The sequence below is a fragment of the Amphiura filiformis genome, chromosome 4 (assembly GCF_039555335.1).
Source record: "Amphiura filiformis chromosome 4, Afil_fr2py, whole genome shotgun sequence".
Lineage (NCBI taxonomy): Eukaryota > Metazoa > Echinodermata > Ophiuroidea > Amphilepidida > Amphiuridae > Amphiura > Amphiura filiformis.
Window position 1 is genome coordinate 11,573,079 of NC_092631.1, and position 27,379 is coordinate 11,600,457.

The 27,379-nt window shown below is 35.7% G+C and overlaps 1 protein-coding gene across 2 annotated transcripts in view; it reads left to right on the forward strand.

Moving 5' to 3' along the window:
• Window positions 1-3,933: 3,933 nt before the first annotated feature.
• LOC140150544 (rap guanine nucleotide exchange factor 4-like) overlaps window positions 3,934-27,379 on the forward strand; it is a 234,827-nt gene continuing 211,381 nt past the window's right edge. For both annotated transcript variants that reach the window (XM_072172576.1, XM_072172577.1), the window contains exon 1: window positions 3,934-4,385. In XM_072172576.1, coding sequence (XP_072028677.1) covers window positions 4,333-4,385 — 53 coding nt within the window. In that variant the 5' untranslated portion in view covers window positions 3,934-4,332. The remainder of the gene's footprint in view (window positions 4,386-27,379) is intronic.

Genomic DNA, 27,379 nt, shown 5'->3' on the forward strand with positions numbered 1-27,379 from the left:
TGATGTAGAACTTTTTAAGAAAAAAAATTAAAATTTTTGCAAAAACTTATTTCAAAATGGCGAAATAACGTAAAATGCAATTTGAACACGAGTTAGGCGAAATAGGGTATGCTTGAATTTTTAGCAAAAATGTGCAAAAATTTTCCAATTTTTTTGTGTTTCCCCAGTAGAACATATGATGTAGAACACATTAACAAGAAAAAAAATTAAAATTTTTTGCAAAAACTTATTTCAAAATGGCGAAATAACGTAAAATGCAATTTGAACACGAATTAGGCGAAATAGGGTATGCTTGAATTTTTAGCAAAAATGTGCAAAAATGTTTCAATTTTTTTGTGTTTCCCCAGTAGAACTTATGATGTAGAACACATTAACAAGAAAAAAAAATTAAAATTTTTGCAAAAACTTATTTCAAAATGGCGAAATAATGTAAAATGCAATTTGAACACGAATTAGGCGAAATAGGGTATGCTTGAATTTTTAGCAAAAATGTGCAAAAAAATCCCAATTTTTTTGTGTTTCCCCAGTAGAACTTATGATGTAGAACACATTAACAAGAAAAAAAAATTAAAATTTTTGCAAAAACTTATTTCAAAATGGCGAAATAACGTAAAATGCAATTTGAACACTAATTAGGCGAAATAGGGTATGGTTGAATTTTTAGCAAAAATGTGCAAAAATTTTCCAATTTTTTTTTGTTTCCCCAGTAGAACTTATGATGTAGAACACATTAACAAGAAAAAAATTAAAATTTTTGCGAAAACTTATTTCAAAATGGCGAAATAACGTAAAATGCAATTTGAACACGAATTAGGCGAAATAGGGTATGCTTGAATTTTTAGCAAAAATGTGCAACAAATTCCAATTTTTTTGTGTTTCCCCAGTAGAACATATGATGTAGAACACATTAACAAGAAAAAAAATTAAAATTTTTGCAAAAACTTATTTCAAAATGGCGAAATAACGTATATTGTAATTTGAACACGAATTAGGCGAAATAGGGTATGCTTGAATTTTTAGCAAAAATGTGCAAAAATTTTCTAATTTTTTTGTGTTTCCCCAGTAGAACTTATGATTTAGAACACATTAACAAGAAAAAAAATTAAAATTTTTGCAAAAACTTATTTCAAAATGGCGAAATAACGTAAAATGCAATTTGAACACTAATTAGGCGAAATAGGGTATGGTTGAATTTTTAGCAAAAATGTGCACAAAAATTCAATTTTTTTTGTGTTTCCCCAGTAGAACTTATGATGTAGAACACATTAACAAGAAAAAAAAATTAAAATTTTTGCAAAACTTATTTCAAAATGGCGAAATAACGTAAAATGCAATTTGAACACGAATTAGGCGAAATAGGGTATGCTTGAATTTTTAGCAAAAATGTGCAAAAAATTCCAATTTTTTTGTGTTTCCCCAGTAGAACTTATGATGTAGAACACATTAACAAGAAAAAAAATTAAAATTTTTGCAAAAACTTATTTCAAAATGGCGAAATAACGTAAAATGCAATTTGAACACGAATTAGGCGAAATAGGGTATGCTTGAATTTTTAGCAAAAATGTGCAAAAAAATCCCAATTTTTTTGAGTTTCCCCAGTAGAACTTATGATGTAGAACACATTAACAAGAAAAAAATTAAAATTTTTGCAAAAACTTATTTCAAAATGGCGAAATAACGTAAAATGCAATTTGAACACGAATTAGGCGAAATAGTGTATGGTTGAATTTTTAGCAAAAATGTGCACAAAAATTCCAATTTTTTTGTGTTTCCAGAGTTGAACTTATGATGTAGAACACATTAACAAGAAAAAAATTAAAATTTTTGCAAAAACTTATTTCAAAATGGCGAAATAACGTAAAATGCAATTTGAACACTAATTAGGCGAAATAGGGTATGGTTGAATTTTTAGCAAAAATGTGCACAAAAATTCCAATTTTTTGTGTTCCCCAGTAGAACTTATGATGTAGAACACATTAACAAGAAAAAAATTAAAATTTTTTCAAAAACTTATTTCAAAATGGCGAAATAACGTAAAATGCAATTTGAACACGAATTAGGCGAAATAGGGTATGCTTGAATTTTTAGCAAAAATGTGCACAAAAATTTAAATTTTTTTGTGTTTCCCCAGTAGAACTTATGATGTAGAACACATTAACAAGAAAAAAATTAAAATTTTTGCAAAAACTTATTTCAAAATGGCGAAATAACGTAAAATGCAATTTGAACACTAATTAGGCGAAATAGGGTATGGTTGAATTTTTAGCAAAAATGTGCAAAAAAATTCCAATTTTTTTTGTGTTTCCCCAGTAGAACTTATAATGTAGAACACATTAACAAGAAAAAAAATTAAAATTTTTGCAAAAACTTATTTCAAAATGGCGAAATGACGTATATTGCAATTTGAACACGAATTAGGCGAAATAGGGTATGCTTGAATTTTTAGCAAAAATGTGCAAAAAATTCCAATTTCTCTCTACTTATGATGTAGAAGACATTAACAAGAAAAAATTAAAATTTGTGCAAAAACTTATTTCAAAATGGCGAAATAACGTAAAATGCAATTTGAACACGAATTAGGCGAATTAGGGTATGCTTGAATTTTTAACAAATTTTGTTTTAAAGATCAGTGCTGAAACGCGGAAAATCGCATATTTCGACTTTTCCACCATACCAATAGGCGAGATTTTGTACAAAACTCACTAAACTAGTGACAGACAACAATTTGAGCACCTCTTTGAACCATGTTTAATTTCATTTCTAGATTATCAGTGTTGCCATTTTGTTTTGGAAAGCACTTGTAAATAAGTCTGAAGTATAATCACCCCCCCCCCCCTGTTTCAGTAGTAGGCCTAACAATTATGATCTTTTTAAGTATATTGCATAGGCCTACTGAATATGCAGCAAAACGGCTTCATGCAGATTAACAATATCTATGAACATTTTGGAGCCTTTTTGAAGATTTTTGGACGCATTTCTAGACTTTGCAGGTGCCTGCTCGGCCAATTAAGTGTTTTTCCCAATAATAATTCATCAGGATGACTTTTTGTAATCTTTGTTTACCATCATGATTTTACTTTCCAAAACAAAATGGCAACACTGATAATCTAGAAAAGAAATTAAACTTGGTTCAAAGAGGTGCTCAAATTGTCGTCTGTCACTAGTTTAGTGACATGAAATCTTCGGTGTTGAGCTACAAATTTTTTCTATTTTAGTTAATAAGTGACAAATGTGGATTTTGAAAACTTTTAAATCCTTATAAAGGCCGTCGTTATGAACGTGTTCTTTTTACATTCTTCGCTCAAAATAAGAAATGCGTTTCATAAAATGTGTTCTATTTCAATCATGATGGTAAACAAGGATTACAAAAAGTCATCCTGATGAATTATTATTGGGAAAAACACTTAATTGGCCGAGCAGGCACTTGCAAAGTCTAGAAATGCGTCCAAAAATCTTCAAAAAGGCTCCAAAATGTTCATAGACATTGTTAATCTGCATGAAGCCGTTTTGCTGCACAGTAGGCCTATATGCAAAAAAATCATAGGCCTAATTGTTACTACTGAAACAGGGGGGTGATTATACTTCAGACTCATTAACAAGTGCTTTCCAAAACAAAATGGCAACACTGATAATAGCTGATAATCTAGAAAAGAAATTAAACTTGGTTCAAAGAGGATTTCTCCCTCTACTGAGTATGTTTCCACCCACAGTGGTTTCCACCACACATGTTTCCACTGCCTGCCGATTTCTCTATCTTTGGTCGGCTAGCGCCACCAGCTGATTATCTGGTTGGTTTTCATTTCACTTGCACCTTTCAATCGACTCAGGCCAGGCTACTTTCAACAACATAAACACCGGGAACACCTAATATTAGTTTGTTATGATTTGTGCTAAGGTGTGCGGCTGCTCGTATGTGGGTGAATGTACATGTATGAGGAGGTGTAGCCAGATGGATTGATGAAAAGGAGCAAGGAAAATGGAGGATAAACATTGAAAAATGCACCTCGAAAATGGTGAAAATTGTGTGTATGCGTAGACAGGCTGATAGTGGATACCCGTGGCTGTATAACCAGTGCATGGATTGTTGCATATCAGCTCTGAGTGTCATTCATTGACGCAGGATAGTGAATCATATTTCATCATTCGGGTTTTAACGCATGCAGCCTTAGCTGCTTAGTGTGGTTTTTTAAAACGTGAAGGGCTAGTGCTGTGCATGGCAGTTTACGGGTGATTCGGAGCTGGATGTCTAAAGAGAAATTATTATAATTAAAGTACTTGAGCTGGAGCCGCTTGACCCCGTATCTAGTTGCAGTCGGCCGTCGAATTCGGAAGATGGGAGTTGAGTCGATGCTTGATGTCGAATGGCTGGATTGTCTTGATAAAAGGTTAGCCTCTGCTTTTTACCGTTTACGACCTGACAGAAACGGGGGGGGGTCACTTGAAGGAGCGATTACCGAATACGGTGCAAGTTGTCTAGTCTTTTAATAAGACTGCCCTACCCCCTAGCCTAGGCTATACTATACTAGTGTGCAGGGATCTACATGTATACGATTATTTTTGGGTGGATCAAGAAAGGATAAAATTCAAATTGAGAAAATATTCTAGCTAATACGGTGCAAGTTGTCTAGTCTTTAAGACTGCCCTACCCCCTAGCCTAGGCTATACTATACTAGTGTGCAGGGATCTACATGTATACGATTATTTTTGGGTGGATCAAGAAAGGATAAAATTCAAATTGAGAAAATATTCTAGGTATGACTTACTGTTACACCCATCGAATGTGTGTCATCAGCCCTCAGAACGACCCTCAGACACACACATACAGGCATAGAGTTCTGCAGTAGCATGTTTTGTTGACAGTTTGTGTAATGTTTACATCCATGACAGTTCTAATACCATAATCAGACAACTCAATTATACAAAGGATGTCAGTTGGCAATCTTAATGTTATGCAATCAAGTTTACAACACTATCACTCTTACAATGAGCAGAGAGTCACTGAGGTACGCAATTCAAGGACCAATATTGATTACCTGAAGTGGCCTACTGCAAATGACCAGATATAACCTTTTTTCATTTTCATGTTATTTTGCAAAAACAAAACCATGTTTTCCTTGATTTTGGTATGAAATTGAGCAAATAGAATTAATTGTCATGTCAATTTGGAGTTATATTAAAGGGGCAACTAAAACTGATATGAGGTAAGTTTTTTATATGTTTGGAATCTGTATTGCCTATTCTGAAGGAATTATTGCCATGTAAACAAACCATCCCTTGGCCAATATGGACATGGTGTACAGCTATTCAGTACACTGTTTTCCATGGGTGACTGTAGGAACCCATGGATTCGATCCATATGTAACTTACTGACATAGCGTCTAGCATGTCTAGCCCTACCCTAACCCAAAACCCTACATGTAACCCTAAATTCCGTAAAGTAGGACTGGACTCAAGTCTAGCAAGTTGCACCCTATTCGGTAATTTTACCCACTTGAATATGAAAGTGACGTCTCTGTGACACTACTTGACTAGGGGTGTATCACTGTGGCGTTTTCTTCAAAAAAGGGATCATTCTGCAGTAAGCAGTTCTCCAAGAAAATGGGGGTAATTTTAGTTGTAGGGGAGATTGGGGTTAGTTGAAACATTTTTCACAAAATCGTCTTTTTAACACAAACCGATTACTTTCAAGAAACACTAACCATATCAGTATAAACATATACCGGTACATACATGCTACAAATACAGCCTTAAACTTTATTGGACCTGCTTATGATTATTCATATAATCCAATTTGAAAATTTGAAAAAAAAGTGTTTCAACTAACCCCATCCCTGGGGTAAGTTGAAACATAGGGTGGGGTTAGTTGAAACACGGCTTGTAAAAATGTCAAAATAATTATTATTGTGTTGTTAGGGTTATACTTCCCTTGAAGGCACCCTTTAAGGGGGTACTACACCCCTGCGCAGATTTGTGCTTATTTTTGCATTTTTCTTTCAAATTATAGCGCATTGGGGACAAGTAAGATATGTATATTATAAGGGCAAGGACTACAACTACTGCACTGGAAATTTTATTTCAGCACAGACAACAGATATGGAGTTACAGTCAAAAATGAGGGAAAACCAATATTTGATCAATAAATCAATAACTACTTGCTTTGAGTTGCTGAAATTTCAGTACAGTAGTTGTAGGCCTTGCCCCTATAATATACATATCTTACTTGTCACCAATGCGCTATAATTTTTGAGAAAAATGCAAAAATAGGCAAAATTTGGCCAAGGGTGTAGTACCCCCTTAACACAATCAGTGTGAAAAAATGAATAAATAAATATGTGGGAGTGCGGGTCAATACTTTGGACACAAGGTGACGAGTGTCACCATGGACCAAAATATGAGAAGCCTAAAATATTATAAAATGTACTTTCTGTGTGCACTTTTTGCTTGTATTATTGCTTTTTAACCTAAGAAATGGTAAACATGTTACAAATTTTTAAAAAGTCAAATTTTTAACCATATTTTTCTATGCGATTTTCATGTGTCAACTAACCCCACCTCAAAAGTTTCAACTAACCCTGATGCCTATTTTTACATTTCAAAGTTCATTACACAAAATAAGAAATACAATAAAACTTTTATTTAACATTATTCTGGGACTTACTAGTGCTTATGATACTCAAAAAATGATCTCCTGAATCTTCAAACAACATGGAGATAACGCATCTTTTCTGAGGGGTATAAAAATTAGTCAGTAAGTCAAAAAACAGATATTCCTTTCCCAAGCCAACACTGGTGGGGCATCAGTGCTGTTGCTAATTTGGTGGATGACCCTTACTAATACCTATTACTAGGTGCCAGTATTTTACCAAATTAATTTTTTGTGTCAGAAAAAAATACAATGTTTCAACTTACCCCGCGTTCCAACTAACCCCAATCTCCCCTACATTTAGTAACTACAAATTTCGAACGTTTGAGGACTTGTTCTCAAGTTGTAGGTACATTTGTACTCCTGTAGGGTGCCTCCAGGATTTTATTTTGGCAAGTTTGCATTAGTAGGCCTACATGTATCTAGTAAAAAACTCACTTTAGAATCCTGTGTCACTCATGTACAATTGTAGGCCTACATGTACATACATGTCATCTGTGATTGCTCAACTTATTCTACGCATCAGCTTTTGTCCAAAGAAATATTTAAAAAGATGTTTTTTGAGTGATTTTTATGAGCAGCAAAAAGTCCGCTCCACGGCTATGTACATGTGAATATGGTGATGAATGCACGCTAAATCGCGGCGGCACATACACATAGCTCCTTGGAACTCACGGTCGGAGCCGTGTTGGAACTGGGGTAATTTATACATGTGTGGAACGCTAAAAATTGGGTGTCATTCTTGCCATTGGACATTCAAATTCCGGACATTCACAGCGCAAGTGATTGATCAAAATCCGGGCATAAACAATGTTAATTCTGTCAGTTGGCATGACGTCCCCGGGGGGGCACTCAACTTAAATTTTGGTTGGTAGGGGTGTGCGGCGCGGAGCACCGAACTTTGGGAACTAAGAACTGATTTTCGGGCAAAATAGGGGCTTGAAGAACTGAAATTAGGGCCAAATTATAGACTGTTGAGCTAAAAATTTCTAAATTATTTCCAAATTTGAGCAAAAGGGGGCTGTTAGCTAAGAAAATGACTAAAATGAGCATATATGTGTAATTTGAGTTTTGCTACTTATTAAGGGTTTTCCGTCGTCACCCGATTCGACTCGACTATTGCGCCTCTTTTCAACGCGTGCATACTCCGCGTTGTGATCGGCGTTGCGTTGCAGACATCGCAGAGAACGTTGCGTGTTGTGCGTGTCACTGCTATTTTTGCGCACCGGCGATAAGCAGGGCCACAAAATAAAGAAAACAATGTTTGCTGAGCGCAAGAAAAGTGGCCGCTTAAATATAACATGTAGGCCTACAAACCAAATTTTGCCAGCGTGCTTCCACTGATAACGGACCTGGACCCCTCCCCCAAAGTAGGCTTACGACAGTACAGTAGGGTCCAATAGATGGTATGAAGTTATAGCCCTACCCAACAAACACAGAATCAAGTTTGTTTTTTTAACATTAGGCCTAAACAAGTGTTGGATAAATTGGTTAATTCGTTTTAATAATATTTTGGCCTAAATGTTGGGTAACCACTACCGGTATATAGGCCTATTATTAAAGGTTATACGTGTGTAGAACGTTTCATAATGAAACGCACCACACGGCAAGTTTATAATCCAACATTTAAATCTTTAAAGCATTATGTGTTATTGGGTAAAGACCTAGGCCTACTACGTGCACTGAATTCATAATGCATGCGATATAGACAACACCATCAAAACTATTCAATTAAAAAAAAAATGTGTCATACATTTACAACTAGAGCGATAACCGCACCATAGCTGAACCATGTGGCTTCGACAGTATATTGTGGTAGGCCTATACCACTGTCACCCGGAGTCTGTAATGGACATAATCTCGAAATGCTACAAAGGTATGACCACCCGAGTGGTGTTAATGAAAGAGAAAAAGTAAAGAATATAAAATAAACTAGAGTTAGGCGGATGACTGTGACGATCTGATCAAGCAGCAATACTGTGCTGGAAAGCTGGCATTTTGAAAATTTGACTTTTGACCTCTGTATGGCCCCTTAAAGGTCCGTAACCCGATCGACAGCATCATCCCCCCGATTTTTTTCATTGTTGATGAGGTTTTAGTATCACATAATAGATACTATTTTTCTCATTACTATCCTGAAATTTGACGCTCCAAGTCGATGTATTTCCGGAGAAATCATGAAACACAGCGGCTTTTACAGGTATACCAGTTTGTAAACAATGGTAAATACTTTGATTTCTGGGCCGGGAATTATGAACGAAATAGCTCGTAATATCAGTCGCCTCAACAGCTACTTTGGTTTCGCGTCATACACATTCTGTGAAAAAAGCGAACCACACTAACTGCTGAGGAGACGCGTCTAGACGGTGTGCCGTATTTAATTATAAAATTTCCACGATGGAGGCAGCGGGCCGATTAGCTCAGTCGGTTAGCGCGCGCTTCATGTTTCTACCCGAGAGGTAATCGGTTCAAAATCCGGTGTCGGAATGTTTTTTTTCCCTCTCCATTTTTAACCCAAACTTTTTTATATTCATTTGAAATGTACATATTGCAAGGGAAATATATTTTGTTTCCTTTTTTCTGAAACGGTACGAAAAAAACAAATATTTTTCGTTCAATACGGGCCGGGCATTGATTGTACAGCATGTCAGCATTAAATTCGTCATACGAACGGAAATGGTTGTTGTTGCTTGCCTACCCAGAATGCAATTCAAGTATACCAAGGTATTGGATTGCAAATTTGGCTATTTATTCACATTTACGCCGAAAATGCTCTCGTTTTTTCACAAAGCAGCATAAAGGGGGCGATATTTGATATTATTATGTAATTTTAAAGACAATCCATATCCAAAACCAATAGGGTTACCCCCTTTAATGACCTTAAATGAATTTTAAAATATTTAAAACATGTTAAGAATGTCATAAGAATCATTGCATTTAAATTTCAGCTCAATTGAAGTATTTTGAAAACTTGACCTTTGACCCCTTTATTGCCCCTTAATGACCTTAAATGAATTTTAAAATATTGTTGAATGTCATAAGGATCATTGTGTTTAAATTTCAGCTCATTCAGAGCATTTTGGAAAACTTGACTTTTGACCCCTTTATGACCCCTTAATGACCTTAAATGAATCTTAAAATGTTTAGAATGTCATAAGGATCCTTGCATATAAATTTCAGCTCAATTGGAGCACTTTGAAAAAACTTGACCTTTGACCCCTTTATGACCCCTTAATGACCTTAAATGAATTTTGAAATATTTTTGAAATGTTTAGAATGTCATAAGGATCATTGCATATAAATTTCAGCTCAATTGGAGCATTTTGAAAAACTTGACATTTGACCCCTTTATGACCCCTTAATGACCTTAAATAAATTTTAAAATGTTTTTATCATGTTTAGGATGTCATAAGGATCATTGCATTTAAATTTAAGCTCAATCGGAGCATTTTCGGTTAAAATGACCTTTTTTGACCCCTGTGACCCCTGGATGACCTGTGACGTTTGGAAATATTTCTATTATTTTCTTTATGTTTTCCTCTTTCATATGACACCACTCATGGGGTCATACCTTTGTGGCATTTAGAGATATGGCCATTTCAGACCAAATGGTTAGTCAGTTAGTAAGCTAGTAAGTAAGCTAGGAAGCTAGTATAGTAGGCACCGGAGTTTCGCGCGATTTAAAACGGCAAAATGCGCGGCCGGTTTTTTATAAAGCGCGAAAATGCGCGAAAATTCAAGTCAAAAAGCGCGAAAATGCTGGAAAGCTGGCATTTTGAAAATTTGACTTTTGACCTCTGTATGGCCCTTAATGACCTTAAATGAATTTTAAAATATTTAAAACATGTTAAGAATGTCATAAGAATCATTGCATTTAAATTTCAGCTCAATTGAAGTATTTTGAAAACTTGACCTTTGACCCCTTTATTGCCCCTTAATGACCTTAAATGAATTTTAAAATATTGTTGAATGTCATAAGGATCATTGTGTTTAAATTTCAGCTCATTCAGAGCATTTTGGAAAACTTGACTTTTGACCCCTTTATGACCCCTTAATGACCTTAAATGAATCTTAAAATGTTTAGAATGTCATAAGGATCCTTGCATATAAATTTCAGCCAGGGTTCGGTTTTTGCCGGCAAAAACCTGTATTTGCCGGCAAAGTGGCAAAAACCTGGCAAAAACTGTTTTTGCCAGTTTTTGCCTGGTTTAAACCGGCAAAAATGGCAAACACTGGCAAAAACTCACATATAGTCACTCAAATATTAAAAAGTGACACAGAAAGCTCATAAACAGTAACACACAACTTTTAACGAATCATTCAGCATATTTTTTGTCTCATTAAGTCCTTAAAATGAAAAAGTTTTGAATTTGACACATGCCACATTTCGGTTAACTGCACATGAAAACGCATGCCTTTAATTTCTTAATATTGCTTATAATTATAAAATCTGGCCTTGTTACACTCAGGAACTTATTTTTGTAACTTATTTATTTGTTTTGAGATGAAAAAACTGAACTATAAATCACTTTTTTAGTTTTTGCCATTTTTGCCGGCAAAAACTGTTTTTGCCAAGTGGTTAAAACCGCGGTTAAAACCACGGTTTTTTCCACCTGCGGCAAAAACCTGCGAACCCTGATTTCAGCTCAATTGGAGCATTTTGAAAAAACTTGACCTTTGACCCCTTTATGACCCCTTAATGACCTTAAATGAATTTTGAAATATTTTTGAAATGTTTAGAATGTCATAAGGATCATTGCATATAAATTTCAGCTCAATTGGAGCATTTTGAAAAACTTGACATTTGACCCCTTTATGACCCCTTAATGACCTTAAATAAATTTTAAAATGTTTTTATCATGTTTAGGATGTCATAAGGATCATTGCATTTAAATTTAAGCTCAATCGGAGCATTTTCGGTTAAAATGACCTTTTTTGACCCCTGTGACCCCTGGATGACCTCTGACGTTTGGAAATATTTTTATTATTTTCTTTATGTTTTCCTCTTTCATATGACACCACTCATGGGGTCATACCTTTGTGGCATTTAGAGATATGGCCATTTCAGACCAAATGGTTAGTCAGTTAGTAAGCTAGTAAGTAAGCTAGTAAGCTAGGAAGCTAGTATAGTAGGCACCGGAGTTTCGCGCGATTTAAAACGGCAAAATGCGCGGCCGGTTTTTTATAAAAGCGCGAAAATTCAAGTCAAAAAGCGCGAAAATGCGTTTTCCACCACTTTTTGTATCCATTGATGAAGTCACACGCAATTCGAAGTAAATCAAGTATGCCGAATTCTGCACCTATTTCACATGTGCTAGTCCGATGTTTTTCTCTCCATGAAGTTGATACATTATGTGAACAATGCAAATTTTATGTGAAAAGCTACTACTGTACTGTACAATAAACATTTTAATGCATAACTGTACTTTTTGGCGTCCAAATGTTGTTTTTGTCATGAACTGATTCGTATATCTCGCGTGCGCTCTGTGACTTATATCCTACCCTTCTTCGCTCAATCAATTATGTATATGATTAATGACGTCACTCATACATACGATCGATGTAAAGAATTAACTACCACACATGGTAACACGTCATGGAAAAAATCGGACATTTGCATATCACGGAAGGGCTTCCGGGGAGGATATTGTGCTGGTCTGGACTCACGTAAGCAGGCGCTGGGCCTGCATCAAATGGAATATTGGTGAATTTACATTGAAAAGTAGTGTGTTTGGCAAAATTCTCAAAATTCACGATGGACCACCAAAATCGCGATGGATCCCCAAAATCGTGATTTTTGCGCTTTTTGCGCGATCGCGCGAAACTCCGGTGCCTATAGTATAGTAACATACACTCATATAGGCTGATACCATTTCATGGTTCAGCAAAAATAATATCATAGCCTTATAGGCCAAACGTTTTTCTACAGCTATAGGCAACCCAGTGTTTAACTTTGCTTTAATTGAACTGCGATGTGATATGAATCCACCTCGAGATAATTCCGTATTATATAGTTTTTGTGACCAAAAAAGTTTTCCTCTCGGTAAACGGCACTAAGCATGTTATAGGCCTATGCCTATAATAATTGTAGGCCTAGTATAGTCAAACACTTCCGGCCATGGTGTCAAACGCTTCGCTTTAACATGTTTAATAAATCCTCTTTTTGGTCGATCGAGTCAGGTGAACATGGTGAAAGCTGAAAATTCCTCACTTTGTGTAACTTTTAAAACTTGATAACTCTTTGGTCCAATATCTTTGCAGATTGCAGAATGGGAGTCTTTCTTACACCCGTTTATGACCAAAATACACCAAATTAGTAAGAATATAAAGGCATGAAGTCTTAATAATCGACATCATTAGAATAATTATTCCTATTATGGTAACTTCTTAGGTAACTTTTTTTTACAGTGAAAACTTTCCTGCGTAAACAGACAGTTCCTTTTTTGTGGCCATATGCATTTAACGAACGCTTATCCGGCACCAAAATATCCATGTACGCAATTAACTATGCATGGTGTCGCAGAAAAAATGCATTTTTGACCTATTTTGGTCAATTTGCGCGAAAACAAGGTCCGGTACCCCCAATTTTTTTTTGCGCGATTTACAGAGCTTTTTATTTTTCATAACATATATAAAATTTAAAAAATTTTATCGATACAATTTATTTCTACAACGCAAAAGGTTGTCTATTTTGAGAAAATTGCTGATTTTGCCATTGAAGTGTACAGAGATTTTTGGAAATGTACACCTCTTTTAAAACGGCTGTAGCTCAAAAGTGAGGTCCGGCACCCCCTATTTTTTTTACTGATTTATTATCTACACATGTTAATGTACAAAATATGTCAATTAAAAAAAATTTGATCGAATGGTTTAGTTACGACGGTAAACACTTAAATTCAGCAGAGTTTTAGCTTTAAAATATTTTTTACCCCATTAAAATCGGATGTTGCATTGCCAAGTTTCGGCTATTTGAAGTGAACAAGGTGTCGAGAAATATGGTAACATTCGTTCGTTTCCTATTCTTATCCATGCATTTGAATTTTAATGTATTTTATTGTTTTTCAAGGTGCGATATATAAAAGAATTACTAACAAAAATATTTACCTGGCAATTACAATCATAATTTAACATTTATTTACTTTATTATTATTTATATATGGTCGCATGTCATAAGTTGGGTATGCAAAAAGGGTGGAGGGATTACACTTTTCTGAAAATTGCGATACAAATTTGATTGGCTTTCCGTAACCCCATATCCTACAGCAGTGGTTGATACCTCATTTTAAGCCTAATTTTATACTCTTTCAGTCTACTGAAGCATATAATTATATATTATTCAGTAAAAAAATCACATCAGTTGAAATGAAAAATGCCAGGGGTGGAGGAGCAGGCGGATGTGGAGCAGGCGGATGCGGGAGTGTGCAATAGGGCCTATGTGAAAATTCACATGTCAGCATGTCAAAACTACTGGTTTCTTTTTCAAATCTAGTGAGGGTATGATGTATTGAAAGCTTTGAATGTTGAATTTGTACACCTAAAACAATTACTAACTATTTAAGGTGGTACTACACCCTGTGATAAATTTTGTGACTAATTTTGCATTTTTCTCAAATAAGTAACTACACACTGGTAACAAAAGTTATATGTATATTATAGGGGCATGGAATCCAATTACTTCACTGAAATTTCAGTGATTCAAGACAAGGGGTTCATTATTATGTTAAGAAATGAGGTACATTCTAGCGGTACCTCTTTTCTTATCATAAATAACGTACCGCTTGTCTTGAGTCACTGACATTCCAGTGTAGTAACTGGATTCCTTACCCCTATAATATACATAAACTTTTGTTACCAGTGTGATATTATTTTTGAGAAAAATGCAAAAATATTCACAAATTTATCAAGGGGTGTAGTACCACCTTAAAGGGATATGTTCCTTTTTTTTTCATTTTTAATGAAACCCTAGTTGAATTTCAGTATTTTTAGCAATATGCTAATGTACATTTCTCTTCTTGATATTCATTTCCTCAACAATAGAATAACCATCTCGCTAATTACTCGTAAAAAGGTCATTGACCTCCACAAAGGTCATTGACCTCCACAATGTAATTAACATACGTACAATTATTTTAAACTAGCGGGAGGGCGCGGGTCCCCGCTAGTTGAGTAAACGGGAGCGGTTAGTAAACGGGAGTGGTTAGTAAACATGGTAAATGGTGATGATAATCATGGTGTCTTGGTGTAGATTATTCATCCAGTATTAGTAATGATCATGTTAGCTTGATAATCATAAATATCCAGACCTGTGATAATGTTGTTACTCATTCAATCCCTCAGATTATACTTTTGAAACAGCTCGTGACAAAATGATTGATTTTAACTTTATCCCAACAAACATAAAACAATTTAAGGTTAAAAGAGGTTGCTAGAAAACGTTTCAATATCGGGTTGTAATAGTATAAAACATGTAAGCAACATCTTTAAAAGTTGCTGCAAAACATTTTAAGCGATTGCGTAAATTGTTAATAGCTAGGCCTATATTATAGCCAGGATTTAATTGCGGGACGCGTCGACGGGCGACGCAGAATTTCCAAAATGTGGACTTTCACCCACTCCCTAACATTAAAACCTTTTCGGGCTATACTGAACAGTTGAACGACTAATTTGGTCCCTGTTGGCTACAATTTAACATTCTCTCTGAAAAAGTGTACTTTTTTGCAAATCTTTCACCCAATGACCCCCTTTTCATCAGCTTACACCCAATGATCATCCCGAAATGGCTTCAAAGCCTTTAGGCCTACTTTGACCAAGTTTCCAATTCTGAGGGGACACAACCCCCTGCACGGCGCGCGACACAATGGTACTTCGTGGCCATTGTGGCGGCAAGAACTTCGAGTGTGCCCCCCCTTTCCCAAATTCCTGGATCCGCCACTGTCTCAGAGAAGAAGTCAGTCACGTACACATACGTAGGCCTACGCGGGGTAAGCCAACATTAAGTGCGTCCATACCATGCGCGGCAATGCGCGTGAAACCATGGTGCCGTGTACGCGCAGGTGCGTGACTCGCCACTTACCTCGCGTGTTGTACATTTGACGCATTTGCTGTCATGACCTGACCCATAAGGTTATTGACCTCAATGGCCTAGCAACCGACCATTTTTTTGTTATTTGCAAAGTGATTGAATAGTTTGGCAAAAATGAACGTCAGATGGTTTAATGGCAATATGTACCCGATCAATGTACGAATCAATCAGAGCTGAAAGTCAAAGCATCTCGGAGCCTATTCGCGAACAAGATTTAGCGACTTCCTTTTATTTATATAGATAGTTCATTTCAAGCATTAATGTATTGAGAACATATCCTCCAAATCTGATGACATTCTTGCATAAAATAAAAATTTTACAGTCATTTTTGTAATTGAGGTCCGATTTGAGAAAAATGCATTTGAAAATTGAGATTTACATAGACGCCTGTGTATTAATTAATTAGTAATTAAGCATTATCTCAAAAATTAAGCATGTGCTAAGGTTAAAAGTGGTGTTAATTGTTATAATATTGTTATCAATATACATTGTATACAACATATCAAAAAATTCATTTTTTGTCATTTTTTGTCATTTTTGACCATGTAATGGAAATTGTACCCAACTTATGACATGCGACCATATGCTTTATTATTTTTTTTGTTTCAACAAATTTATATTATAGTATACATGTATTAATACTATATTTCATAATTCCTCACCTGGCTATTATTAGTCATTATTAAAATGCGTTTATTTCAAAATGGTAATTTTATCAGTAATTCAAGTTTTTGTCAGCCATCATAAGTCCAAATGACTTGAAACTTGGCAGAAAGGTGTATTTTAAGTAGATCTAGAGAAGTACAGAGCCCTTTTTTAACAAAACCCCTCCAAATTTGAAATATGGTGATTTTTTTCCCAAAAATGGCCAAATTTTGAACTTTTCGCATAAACACAATCTTAAAACGTCTCAAAAACAAAACCGGAGCAAATTTTGTGAAAAAGGGCTCTGTACTTCTCTTTATTATGCTTAAAAAACAGTTAAATATTGGTGGTTTCAGACTCATTGTTGTTTTAATTTTTCTGAAAAACTTGAATAACTAAGTGTATAAAAATCCAATATGGCTGCCGTTACCATGGCAACGGTGGATGCGGCGATGAAAAAAAATAGATTTTTGAGTTGAGAATTGTTCTAGGTATACACCAGTGATGATTGTTTATCCAAAAAGTCCAAAATAGCCAAAAATGCCTTCTTAGCTAACAGCCCCCTTAAAGAGCTACAATTGTCAGAGTTTGAGGCTCAAAGAACTGGAGCAGATCCAAATGTGGGGCTTAAGGAACTGCCGGAGAGCATGAAAAAGGGACCCTTGAGCGCCGCACATACCCGTGCCACCTTAACATGTGAGTGCCCCCCCGGGATGGCGTCACTTACGATAGATCGCTTCTTCCTATGGTTGACATTGCTGAGATTTGGCTGTTCCATCTCGCCCCCTTGGACACGAAGGGGATGCTTACCATTGCACTCAATGGGGGAAATCACAAAACATGCCATAAATATGAATACCTCTTGATGAAACAATTCTGAAAGTTTGATTTCTATCAGGGAAATCAACTCTAAATAATTACAAAAGACAATGCAAATTGGTATTTTCTGTGCTGAGAAAATTGACTTGAACTGAAAGGCCCTGTATAGTGGGTAAATGCAATACGGTAGATGGAACGACCCAGTTCCAATAATTGAAACTCCCGGTTCCAACAGGTGCTGTGTATGTGTTTGTATACACGCATTCTCATATACACTTAGCCGTCGGTTCGAAGAAATCGTTGCTCCAAAAATGATTGCAAATTACACATTTGTAATCATTTTTCACCACAAAATATGATATATATGAAAACACAGGTGAGCAATGTATGAATATAAAACATATTAATCAATCAATTTATTGACATTAAACCCAACATACAGGTATAGTCAAGAACAATACAGCAATAATCTAGTTCTACAAAATACTTGATCGAGAAATCTATCTACTATCCACGACGACACGATAGTTAATGTGTGGATAGAAGATAGAGATTGCTAGTATAACACGGTCAGTCATCGTAGTGTCTTCAGTTTTAAAACGCAGCAAAACAATTTTTTTAGATTGTCCAGTTTGGCTTCAATTTAGCTTGGCTAACATAAAGCCAAGAATTTTCCGCGTTGCGGAAATTCCGCGAAAATCGCGGAATTCGGAGGTAAAGCGGAAAACGCATTTCTGAGAAAAAAATAAAAAAAATAAGCAAAAATGACCTAGAAAAAGGAAAAAAATACAATTGAAAAGAAATAAAAAAAATACTAAATGAAATGGGACTTCAAAATTCATCAAAATAAAGTAAAATCCGTCATAGATTTACCGTACAACGCCTGTCCTACCTCCCATTGCAGCCATGATTGAATCACCCATCCCAACTTTGCAAATCGCAATTATCGTCACAAGATTCTTGTGAAATTTTATTATGTCAGAAATGTGCTAAAATTACAAAGCGGAGAAAAGCGGAATTTAGCATTTGTAAAGCAGAAAATTCTTGGCTTTAGGCTAACATTTATGTATCTTAGCTGAAGTGTTTGCTTACTTTTAACCGGAAACACTGGCGCTGAAGTACAAATTCCAACCATATTATGAGTCCGTTTAATTCTGCAACCTTGCTTGATTAAAGATGTTTTGACAACTGCCAACTGCGTCGGTGATTAAAGATTTGAGAAAATCCAGTGCTGGGCAAATCAATCCATCTCCCGATTTGCAAAGGTTGACGTGTCATTGCAAACTGATGGTGATACCCTTCCGGTTCTTGAACATGTGAGCCCAGCACTACATGTGTTGATCACCTATTTACAATGGGGACTGTGCGATGTCTGGCGATCACTCGAGAAAAATTGGCACAAAATGACGTTTTTCGTGAGTAAAGTCATGATGAATTGATGAAGGAATATAGCACATGGTGTCACTAATATGTCAAGAATAATATCCTCATATTTTTGAGACAATAATTAACTTGAAGAAGAAGTTTTTATTCATATGCATGATATTAGGACTTGTATGACAACCATGTACATGTACCAAACAAGGTACGTTACATGAGCGCAAATCCTTCCACGTTCTAACTTTCGTATCACAAGCTATCGGTTGTTCATACGAAAGTTAGAAATTTTCGAACAACAAAATACTAATTAATATGAATATATGGAGAGGTCAAACAGGTTGTTAATTATTGTCAATATTAATATTTTGCGACATTTATAATGAAAATAATTAACACTGAAATTAACACTGGCACCTTCTGGGCCAGAGCCAAAAATGGTCATCACTCAACTTAAAATTTAGAAATTATCACAGGAGTGAATTTCTCCTCTGGCTGAATACTACTACTAACTATTATGAATCAGCGAAAAAAAAGTAAAATTTGCCCGTCAATTTCGTAATGCAAGCAATAAAATACATACATAGCGCCCTCTAGGTGTGGCGGGACGGAATGTTAAAATTTTACGACATATTTAAAAAAGATACGATTTTTTCGTTTATGGTTTTATTTAGGTCTTGTGTAAGGGCAATTTCAGCACTAAAAAAAATGTTGGTGGACTTTGCAAAAATAAATAAATAAATAAAAATAAGTGTGAAATTCCATCCCGCCACATTTTGAGATGATTTTCGGAAGGGACAAGAAAAAATATTTCAGTAAAAACCTTCCAAACTATCAACTATTATGCTAATAAACACATCTGAATGCAAAAAAATTGAATTCAACAACTTAGCTAGACTCAGTCAGAGCCATTTTTTCATTCCTTTTGTGGCGGGACGGAAGCAATTTAATGAAAATAAGTGTAAAATTCCGTCCCGCCACATTTTGAGATGATTTATTAAAGTTTCGAAAGTGACAAAATATTTTTACTTCAGTCAAAATTTTGTAATTATTTTTCATTGTAAGTGAAAGATAAGTGAAAGAAAACACAGTTTGGTCAGTTTTAAAGTTAATTAATTTCTTTTTCTTTAATTGTGGCATGGTGGACAAAATTCCGTCCCGCCACATTCCGTCCCACCACACTGACATGATTTTTTAAAATCAATGATTGATTATACTATAAAGAGGGGGGTGAATTTTATAATTCCTAAATTCTTAACAAGAGAAGGATAGTTGGAGTTAATACCAATGTTAGAAACAAGTGATTTATCCCAGTAGGCCTACTTTTGATAGAAATTAAACAAATGTACGCTATATACAAATACATGCAGTTTATCATACTGTCTGCCACATCATTAAATTTGTTACCATGGCAACATGTTGAATATTTGGACTATCTTTCTTGTGTGTGAATGAAGTCTGTAACTTACTTGTTTCTATAAAGAGCATGAACTTTTCATAAAATCAACAGGCACAGAGCTCAATCAAAATGTCTATCAAAATTCTGTCCCACCACAAACAGGAATTTTGGCTCTGGCCCTTCTACAACTTGAGAACAAGTCCTCAAACATTCGAAATTTGTAGTTACTACAACTGGGAACGACCAAGAGAATGCCCTGTTGCTCAGATGTGCAGTTGCGGGGGAGGGAAAACAAATTAAATGAACGATATCATGAACGATATTAAGACGAGCATAAAAACACTGGTTATGGGAAGTGGTACAATGTATATATGAAAATGTCACTATCAGAACGTGCACCTGGTGGAGCCTGGTTGTCAGTGCAACCACACACGCACAACACATGACGAACGGGAATTACGGCACATGTTATTGCTTGCCTGCCCAGAATGCAGTTCATGCATACCAAGATATTGGATTGCAAATTTTGCTATTTATTCACATTTACGCTGAAAATGCTCTTGTTTTTTCAAAAAGCTGCACAAAGGGGACGATATTTGATATTATTTTAAAGACAATCCATATCCAAAACCAATAGGGTTACCCCCCTTTAAAAAAGGCTTAAATTCCAGTTGGAGAACTAAATACGAAAAAAAAACTGGTTCCATCTCAAATGCCAGTTGAACTGGTATGTACTGTACACAATTAATCCCATAATTACCAGTTAACAGGTAACTGGTCCATCCGGGGTTGTTCCCAGTTGAGTTCCAATCCCAGCTGAACTGGATTCAAGTGGAAGTGTCTAGTGGTTCAGTCTAACCTCCCCCAGTATGCTGACGACACTCTGCTTTATAGGCCCATCCACTCGGAAGATGACGTCACCATCTTGCAGAATGATCTTGATAATATAATTTCTTGGTGTACCACAAATAAAATGTGTTTAAATGCAGCTAAATGTAAAGTCATGAGGCTAAGTAAAAAGGTTACGTGTGATGGCACTTCTCCTTCATACAAAATTTCCAACTCAAGTTTAAGTGTTGTTCAAAATTATAAGTATTTGGGTGTTATTATTTCCTCTAATCTCAAGTGGAATGACCATGTTAATCATGTTGCCTCTAGAAAATCTCGGCTTGTTGGTTTTATTAAACGCATTGTCCGTTGCAATGACCCTGTTATTTTAACTAGGCTTTTACGAGCATAAAAACACTGGTTATGGGAAGTGGTATATATGAAAATGTCACTATCAGAACGTGCACCTGGTGGAGCCTGGTTGTCAGTGCAACCACACACGCACAACACATGACGAACGGGAATTACGGCACATGTTATTGCTTGCCTGCCCAGAATGCAGTTCATGCATACCAAGATATTGGATTGCAAATTTGGCTATTTATTCACATTTACGCTGAAAATGCTCTTGTTTTTTCAAAAAGCTGCACAAAGGGGACGATATTTGATATTATTTTAAAGACAATCCATATCCAAAACCAATAGGGTTACCCCCTTTAAAAAGGCTTAAATTCCAGTTGGAGAACTAAATACGAAAAAAAAACTGGTTCCATCTCAAATGCCAGTTGAACTGGTATGTACACAATTAATCCCATAATTACCAGTTAACAGGTAACTGGTCCATCCGGGGTTGTTCCCAGTTGAGTTCCAATCCCAGCTGAACTGGATTCAAGTGGAAGTGTCTAGTGGTTCAGTCTAACCTCCCCCAGTATGCTGACGACACTCTGCTTTATAGGCCCATCCACTCGGAAGATGACGTCACCATCTTGCAGAATGATCTTGATAATATAATTTCTTGGTGTACCACAAATAAAATGTGTTTAAATGCAGCTAAATGTAAAGTCATGAGGCTAAGTAAAAAGGTTACGTGTGATGGCACTTCTCCTTCATACAAAATTTCCAACTCAAGTTTAAGTGTTGTTCAAAATTATAAGTATTTGGGTGTTATTATTTCCTCTAATCTCAAGTGGAATGACCATGTTAATCATGTTGCCTCTAGAAAATCTCGGCTTGTTGGTTTTATTAAACGCATTGTCCGTTGCAATGACCCTGTTATTTTAACTAGGCTTTTTAAAACCCTGTGCCGCCCCATTCTTGAGTATGGTGCTCCTGCATGGCTGCCCTATCAACAAAGTCAGATAAACCGTCTTGAAAATGTTCAGAAGAGGTTGGCACGTTCATGCATTCCAGCACCTAGGGGGAGCTTACTTACCAATTCAGACTGGAAAAACTAGGACTTTCATCACTTGAAAACAGATTTCATTACTTAGCCATAGCTTTTGTCAGTAAATGTCTCTATCGTGTGTATGATGTGGATCCTTTTGTTTATGTTCAAATTAACACTCGTCATACTGACACTACAAAATTTCACCACAATTTTGGTAGGACAGATTGTTTCAAATATAATGTTTATACCCGTTTTCCCGTGCAATTCCAATCATTACCTCTCCACATTAGAGATAAGTTGAATATCAGTCTTTCTAGCTTTTTATCTAACTGTAAATTACATTTTAAACAATCCAGCTGGCTGGTTGATTCTTAACTAAATGTAAATGTAAATAATTTATTATGTGCAATATCATTATTTTCTTTTTCTTTAGATTTGGAGCCTTTGGATGAGATGGTTGGAGAACAGCATGCATGCACTTTTGTTCTGTTTCTTCATGGAGTGCTTTTAGGTTGACCACTTGAAAGTGGCATTCTGCTACTATTTGGTCTTCCCTGCCAGGGCACTCTCGTTCTTGTTCGTCCCTGTGTTCTTGACTTGTATCCTGTTCATCTACACACCTCACCCAAATGCTCCCCCCTTTTTTGCTGTTGATATTTTTTTGGTAGGAATGTCAATTTATTGTTTAATTAAATTTAATGATTGTATTTAATTTAAAATCGATTTCCCTCATTATTTTCATTTTTTCAAATGTATTTTATCATGATTGTATTGTACTTTTATATTGTATGAATTTTGTTTTGTATTATGTGTATTTTCTGGCAAATAAAATGAAATGAAATGAAATGAAAAATGAAATTTTTCATCACTCCCAGTTGAGTTCCCATCCCATTTGGAGGTGCCCATTTTCCGTGACAGAAATTCTTCACCCAGTTGAAATAACCAGTTGAACTGTTTTTGAATTGGTTTTCAAGGAAACCAGTTCAACTGGGATCAACTGGAATTTAGACCTGGGATGTGCCAATGATTAAAAATAAGCTGTGCAAAATTTGAAGTGAATCAGAAGTTGTCTAGTGGGGCCTCCGAGAACCTAAAGTTATTCCATTGGGTCTATGTATAAAAGTTTGTTGACCCCTGTACAATTTCAATTCCATTTGATCTCATCAGTTGTAATAACATTAGCTGATAGTTTGAATTATAACCCTCTTCGAGATGATATTGAAATAGGCCCGTAATTTTAAATAACAGTGCATTCAGGACAGTGTTACACATGGGTGTCACGCAAGTTACACAACCCTTTTTGCAGCATTTTAGATGAAAGCATTTCCTGTGTGTCCTGAAAATGCACATCTTCATACTTGTAGTCAAGATTTCAATATTGTCTCAAAGAGGATCATTCATACTATTAGCCCGGGGGGGAAGCACTCAAATATGATAGTGTACACACGCATGACCATATTTTTTTGAAACACCCCCTAAACGAGTTTTTCCCTACCAGCAAATTTAGCCCCTTAATACTCTTAAGGTAACTTAATATAGAATTTAACCCCTAATGAGTTTTTGGCTAGTAAAAAGCAAAAAACAGAAGAAAACAAACCAATAAAAAAAACGCATTAGTACGCTCATGAAGTAGGCCTACTCATGCAGAGATACAAAATGTATCTTAAAAATTGATCATTTTATTTGCGTGAAATGGTAAAGTGCGATTGTAAATCGTCCCATTGAATCACATAGTGATTTGACGGTTTACCATAGTCTAATACTGAATATTAATACAAGGAGTTTCTTTCTAGAAATGGTAAACCGTTGACAAAATTCATAATTTTGGCCGATTTGGTGTCAACTTTTATTTGTAAAGTGTTTTGTTTGAAAGCTTGTTAAAAACTACATCTAATTTTACTATTTTACGTTTTGTTAGCTCTAACATTATTTACATTTTACTGATTTTAGCAAATGTAAATCGTCTGTCGAGATTTACCATTTTCATAATCACGAGAATGCAATGCGCACCCATATATCACGGAATCCCGTAATTATTTCAACATGACAGCGTGGTGTAATGGACAGTACTTCAGACGGTGAAACGAAAGGCTAGTGGTTCGAGCCCCAACAGTTTCACCTTTTTTTTCTTCTTTTTTTTGTGTGACTTATTCAAACCAGTAAACTATTCTTCTGTATTCATGACAATTGACATTGTGAAACACGAAAATTAGACTATGCCATAGTCAAATTTTATTAAAAACTAGTGCACCTGCAGCTGTGAGAGCCCTGATGCTGTGAGAGCACTGGCATGATAGCGATACTGTTTGACCCCAGATGACCTTTGACCTCGGATGACCTTGGTGTATTGTTTTTCATGCCCCCTCATACAAAGGATTCCACCTATCAAGTTTAAGCCCAATAGGGCAAAGTTTAAATTTAGCCCCTACATGACCTTTGACCTTGGTTGACCTCAATTTTATTTTGGGCATATATTTTGAGCCCGATAGGACAAAGTTTGAAATCCATGACCTTTGACCTCGGATGACCTCCATATAATGTTTTTCATGCTCCCCTCATACGAAGGTTTCGACCCACCAAGTTTGAGCCCGATCGGACAAAGTTTGAAATTTGACCCCTCCGTAATGACCTTTGACCTCGATTTTATTTTGCGCATTATATCCCCTCCTATCAAGGATTCCACCCACCAAGTTTGGGCCCGATCGGACAAAGTTTGAAATTTTGACCTTTGACCTTGACCTCCGATGACCTTCAAAACCACATGACCAACATGCTTTTCCCAATACCTATCTATATCCAAAATTTCAGCACGATGCGTCGAAGTGCGGCGAAACGCATAGCCGGACAGACAGACAGACTCTGGATAGATAGATAGATAGACAGATAGAGACCGCTTATTATTTTATTAGTATAGATATGTTATTATTAGTCATGATGAACCCATTTCGTTGAACTTAAAATTATACTGATGTTTATTAAAATTAAAGTATTCAATAGTAAAATGGTCATAAAGAGTTAAAAATATCAGACGATTAGTGACAATAAAAGTAATTGAATGCAACATTATCTTGCATTAACGGCTCACTTTAACACTGAACAATTCTGATTTTGGAATCTACCAGTTTATTGATAGCGAACCCCGAAATTTCGACTATGAACTTTAGGCCAGAAATTGGCCTAACTCTCCATAGAGTCCCGTGTTAAAAATCTTAACCGCAAAGAAATGTCAGTAGTCCACTTGTGAAGCTAACAAACAGAGGGAGTAGGGTGACTGATCAGATGTGAAAATCTATCAATTGTGCACACATTAATTAAATCAGAGTTTAAAGCTTAAATACAATATCCAGAGTATGCACAATGGGCAAGTGGACTACGAGGTAGTCTACACGAAAATAAGTTTAGTTTTAAAACCCTAATTTATCTATGGCATGATAATTGATTGGTTTTTGTTTTAAATTGTAATAAAGACACAAATAGATCCAGACATCTTTAAAGGTCATGAATATAGCAATTGTAAGATAATACGTTTCATAAGTATTTACTTATAGAGTGCTTGCACATAATGTCATTAGTTCAAATCATCTCCTCTATAGGCACGCTCCAGAAGATATGCAAATGGATGGAGTACAAAAGAATTATTTGACCACTACCTAAATAAAAGATGAGTTGTTTTATTTTGTGCCCACATCATAGCCTATCTATTAATAAATAGTCAGGGGAAATTTTTCACGCGGTACCTATGCATTGAACTATATCATGCTGATCATTCACATCTGTAAGATTAGTATGTTTGAAAAGAGCGCTATTGTATTCAATCTATGATTGTAGACATACACAGGTGATGGGTGCAACCTGCTTTTAGTGCAGGGCGATATAGTCAAAATTGATACAATTAGTTGTTTTATTTTATACCCACATCATAGCTTATGCATTAACTAATATTCATTGAAAATTTGGAGTGATTCTATCAAGTAGTTTTAGCCAAAAGATTAAAATCAGATATTAATTTTTGCGATTGCCTCAGACAATCCCCGAAATATGTCCTTGGAACGCTTTAGGCATCTTGAATGAAATCAAAAGTGTATTTTTAATGTGGATAAAAATGTTCAATATTTGGAATTAGAAGAAAGCTGGGCCATCAATTAACTGTTAACACTTTTCCCTTCCCCATCCCCCATCATTCTATGTTGTGACACTTTGGAGACACGCTGAACACATTTGCATGTTTCAACATTGCACGGGGGAGTGGGGGGATTTATTTTCCCCTAAAGACGCTTTAATGTTTCAAGACATATTTTGGGGATTGTAGGTCCAGAGATACTCCAAATCTGAAAAAAAAAAATGGAATTTTTTATTTATTTAAAAAAAAAATTGAAAAAAAATTGGTCAGGCTTTAAACTGCGGGCAGTGGAGGACAAACAAACAACTTTGTTTTTGGCCTAATATATTGTGGTTAAATTGGGCCTACATGTACATGCACAAAGTTTTATTGCGCATTATGTAATACATATTTGTATTATTATAATAGTGATGCTAGGTCGCATGTCATATTAAGGTTATTAATTATTTTAAACTGTTGTGATTTGGTAGTTCACAGCATCTTACGAATGGTAGTGAGCTTTGGCAAAAAACGGCATTGCTCAATTCATAGCGAGCGTGTCTAGAATTAAAATATCACAGATATACTTTTATAGGTGCTGCGGTTCTTGAGTTACGTTGTGAAGAGGGCTGAAACAACAACACATGTTGCTCCTTTTCATCAATCCATCTGGCTACACATCATCATACATATCTGAAATTCAACTAAAGTTACAAAAATTACAAACATTTCATTCCAGAGTTACGCAACCTTAATTACAAAAAGTGTGAGGGACGGACATGCTTTTTTTACCAAATTGAAAGAAAACCAGCTTGTCAAAATTTCAAAATGGCGTCACATTTTGTCCGTCCCTCACACAGAAAATGTCCGTCCCTAACGGAAAGTTTATGTTCCGTTTAAAGAACAACTCAAAGTAAATTTCAGCTGTTTCTTGTATGGATATGGTAGAGACAACATTCAAATTACATATTATATGTTTCAAGTGTAATTAAGACCAAAAGTTTCAATAGAAAAAAGAAAGATGTAACTATTGCCATGGTTTGTAAAATCTATTGATTTCCGTCCCTCACAAGCCAAAATGCGACATTACGACAAAAGTA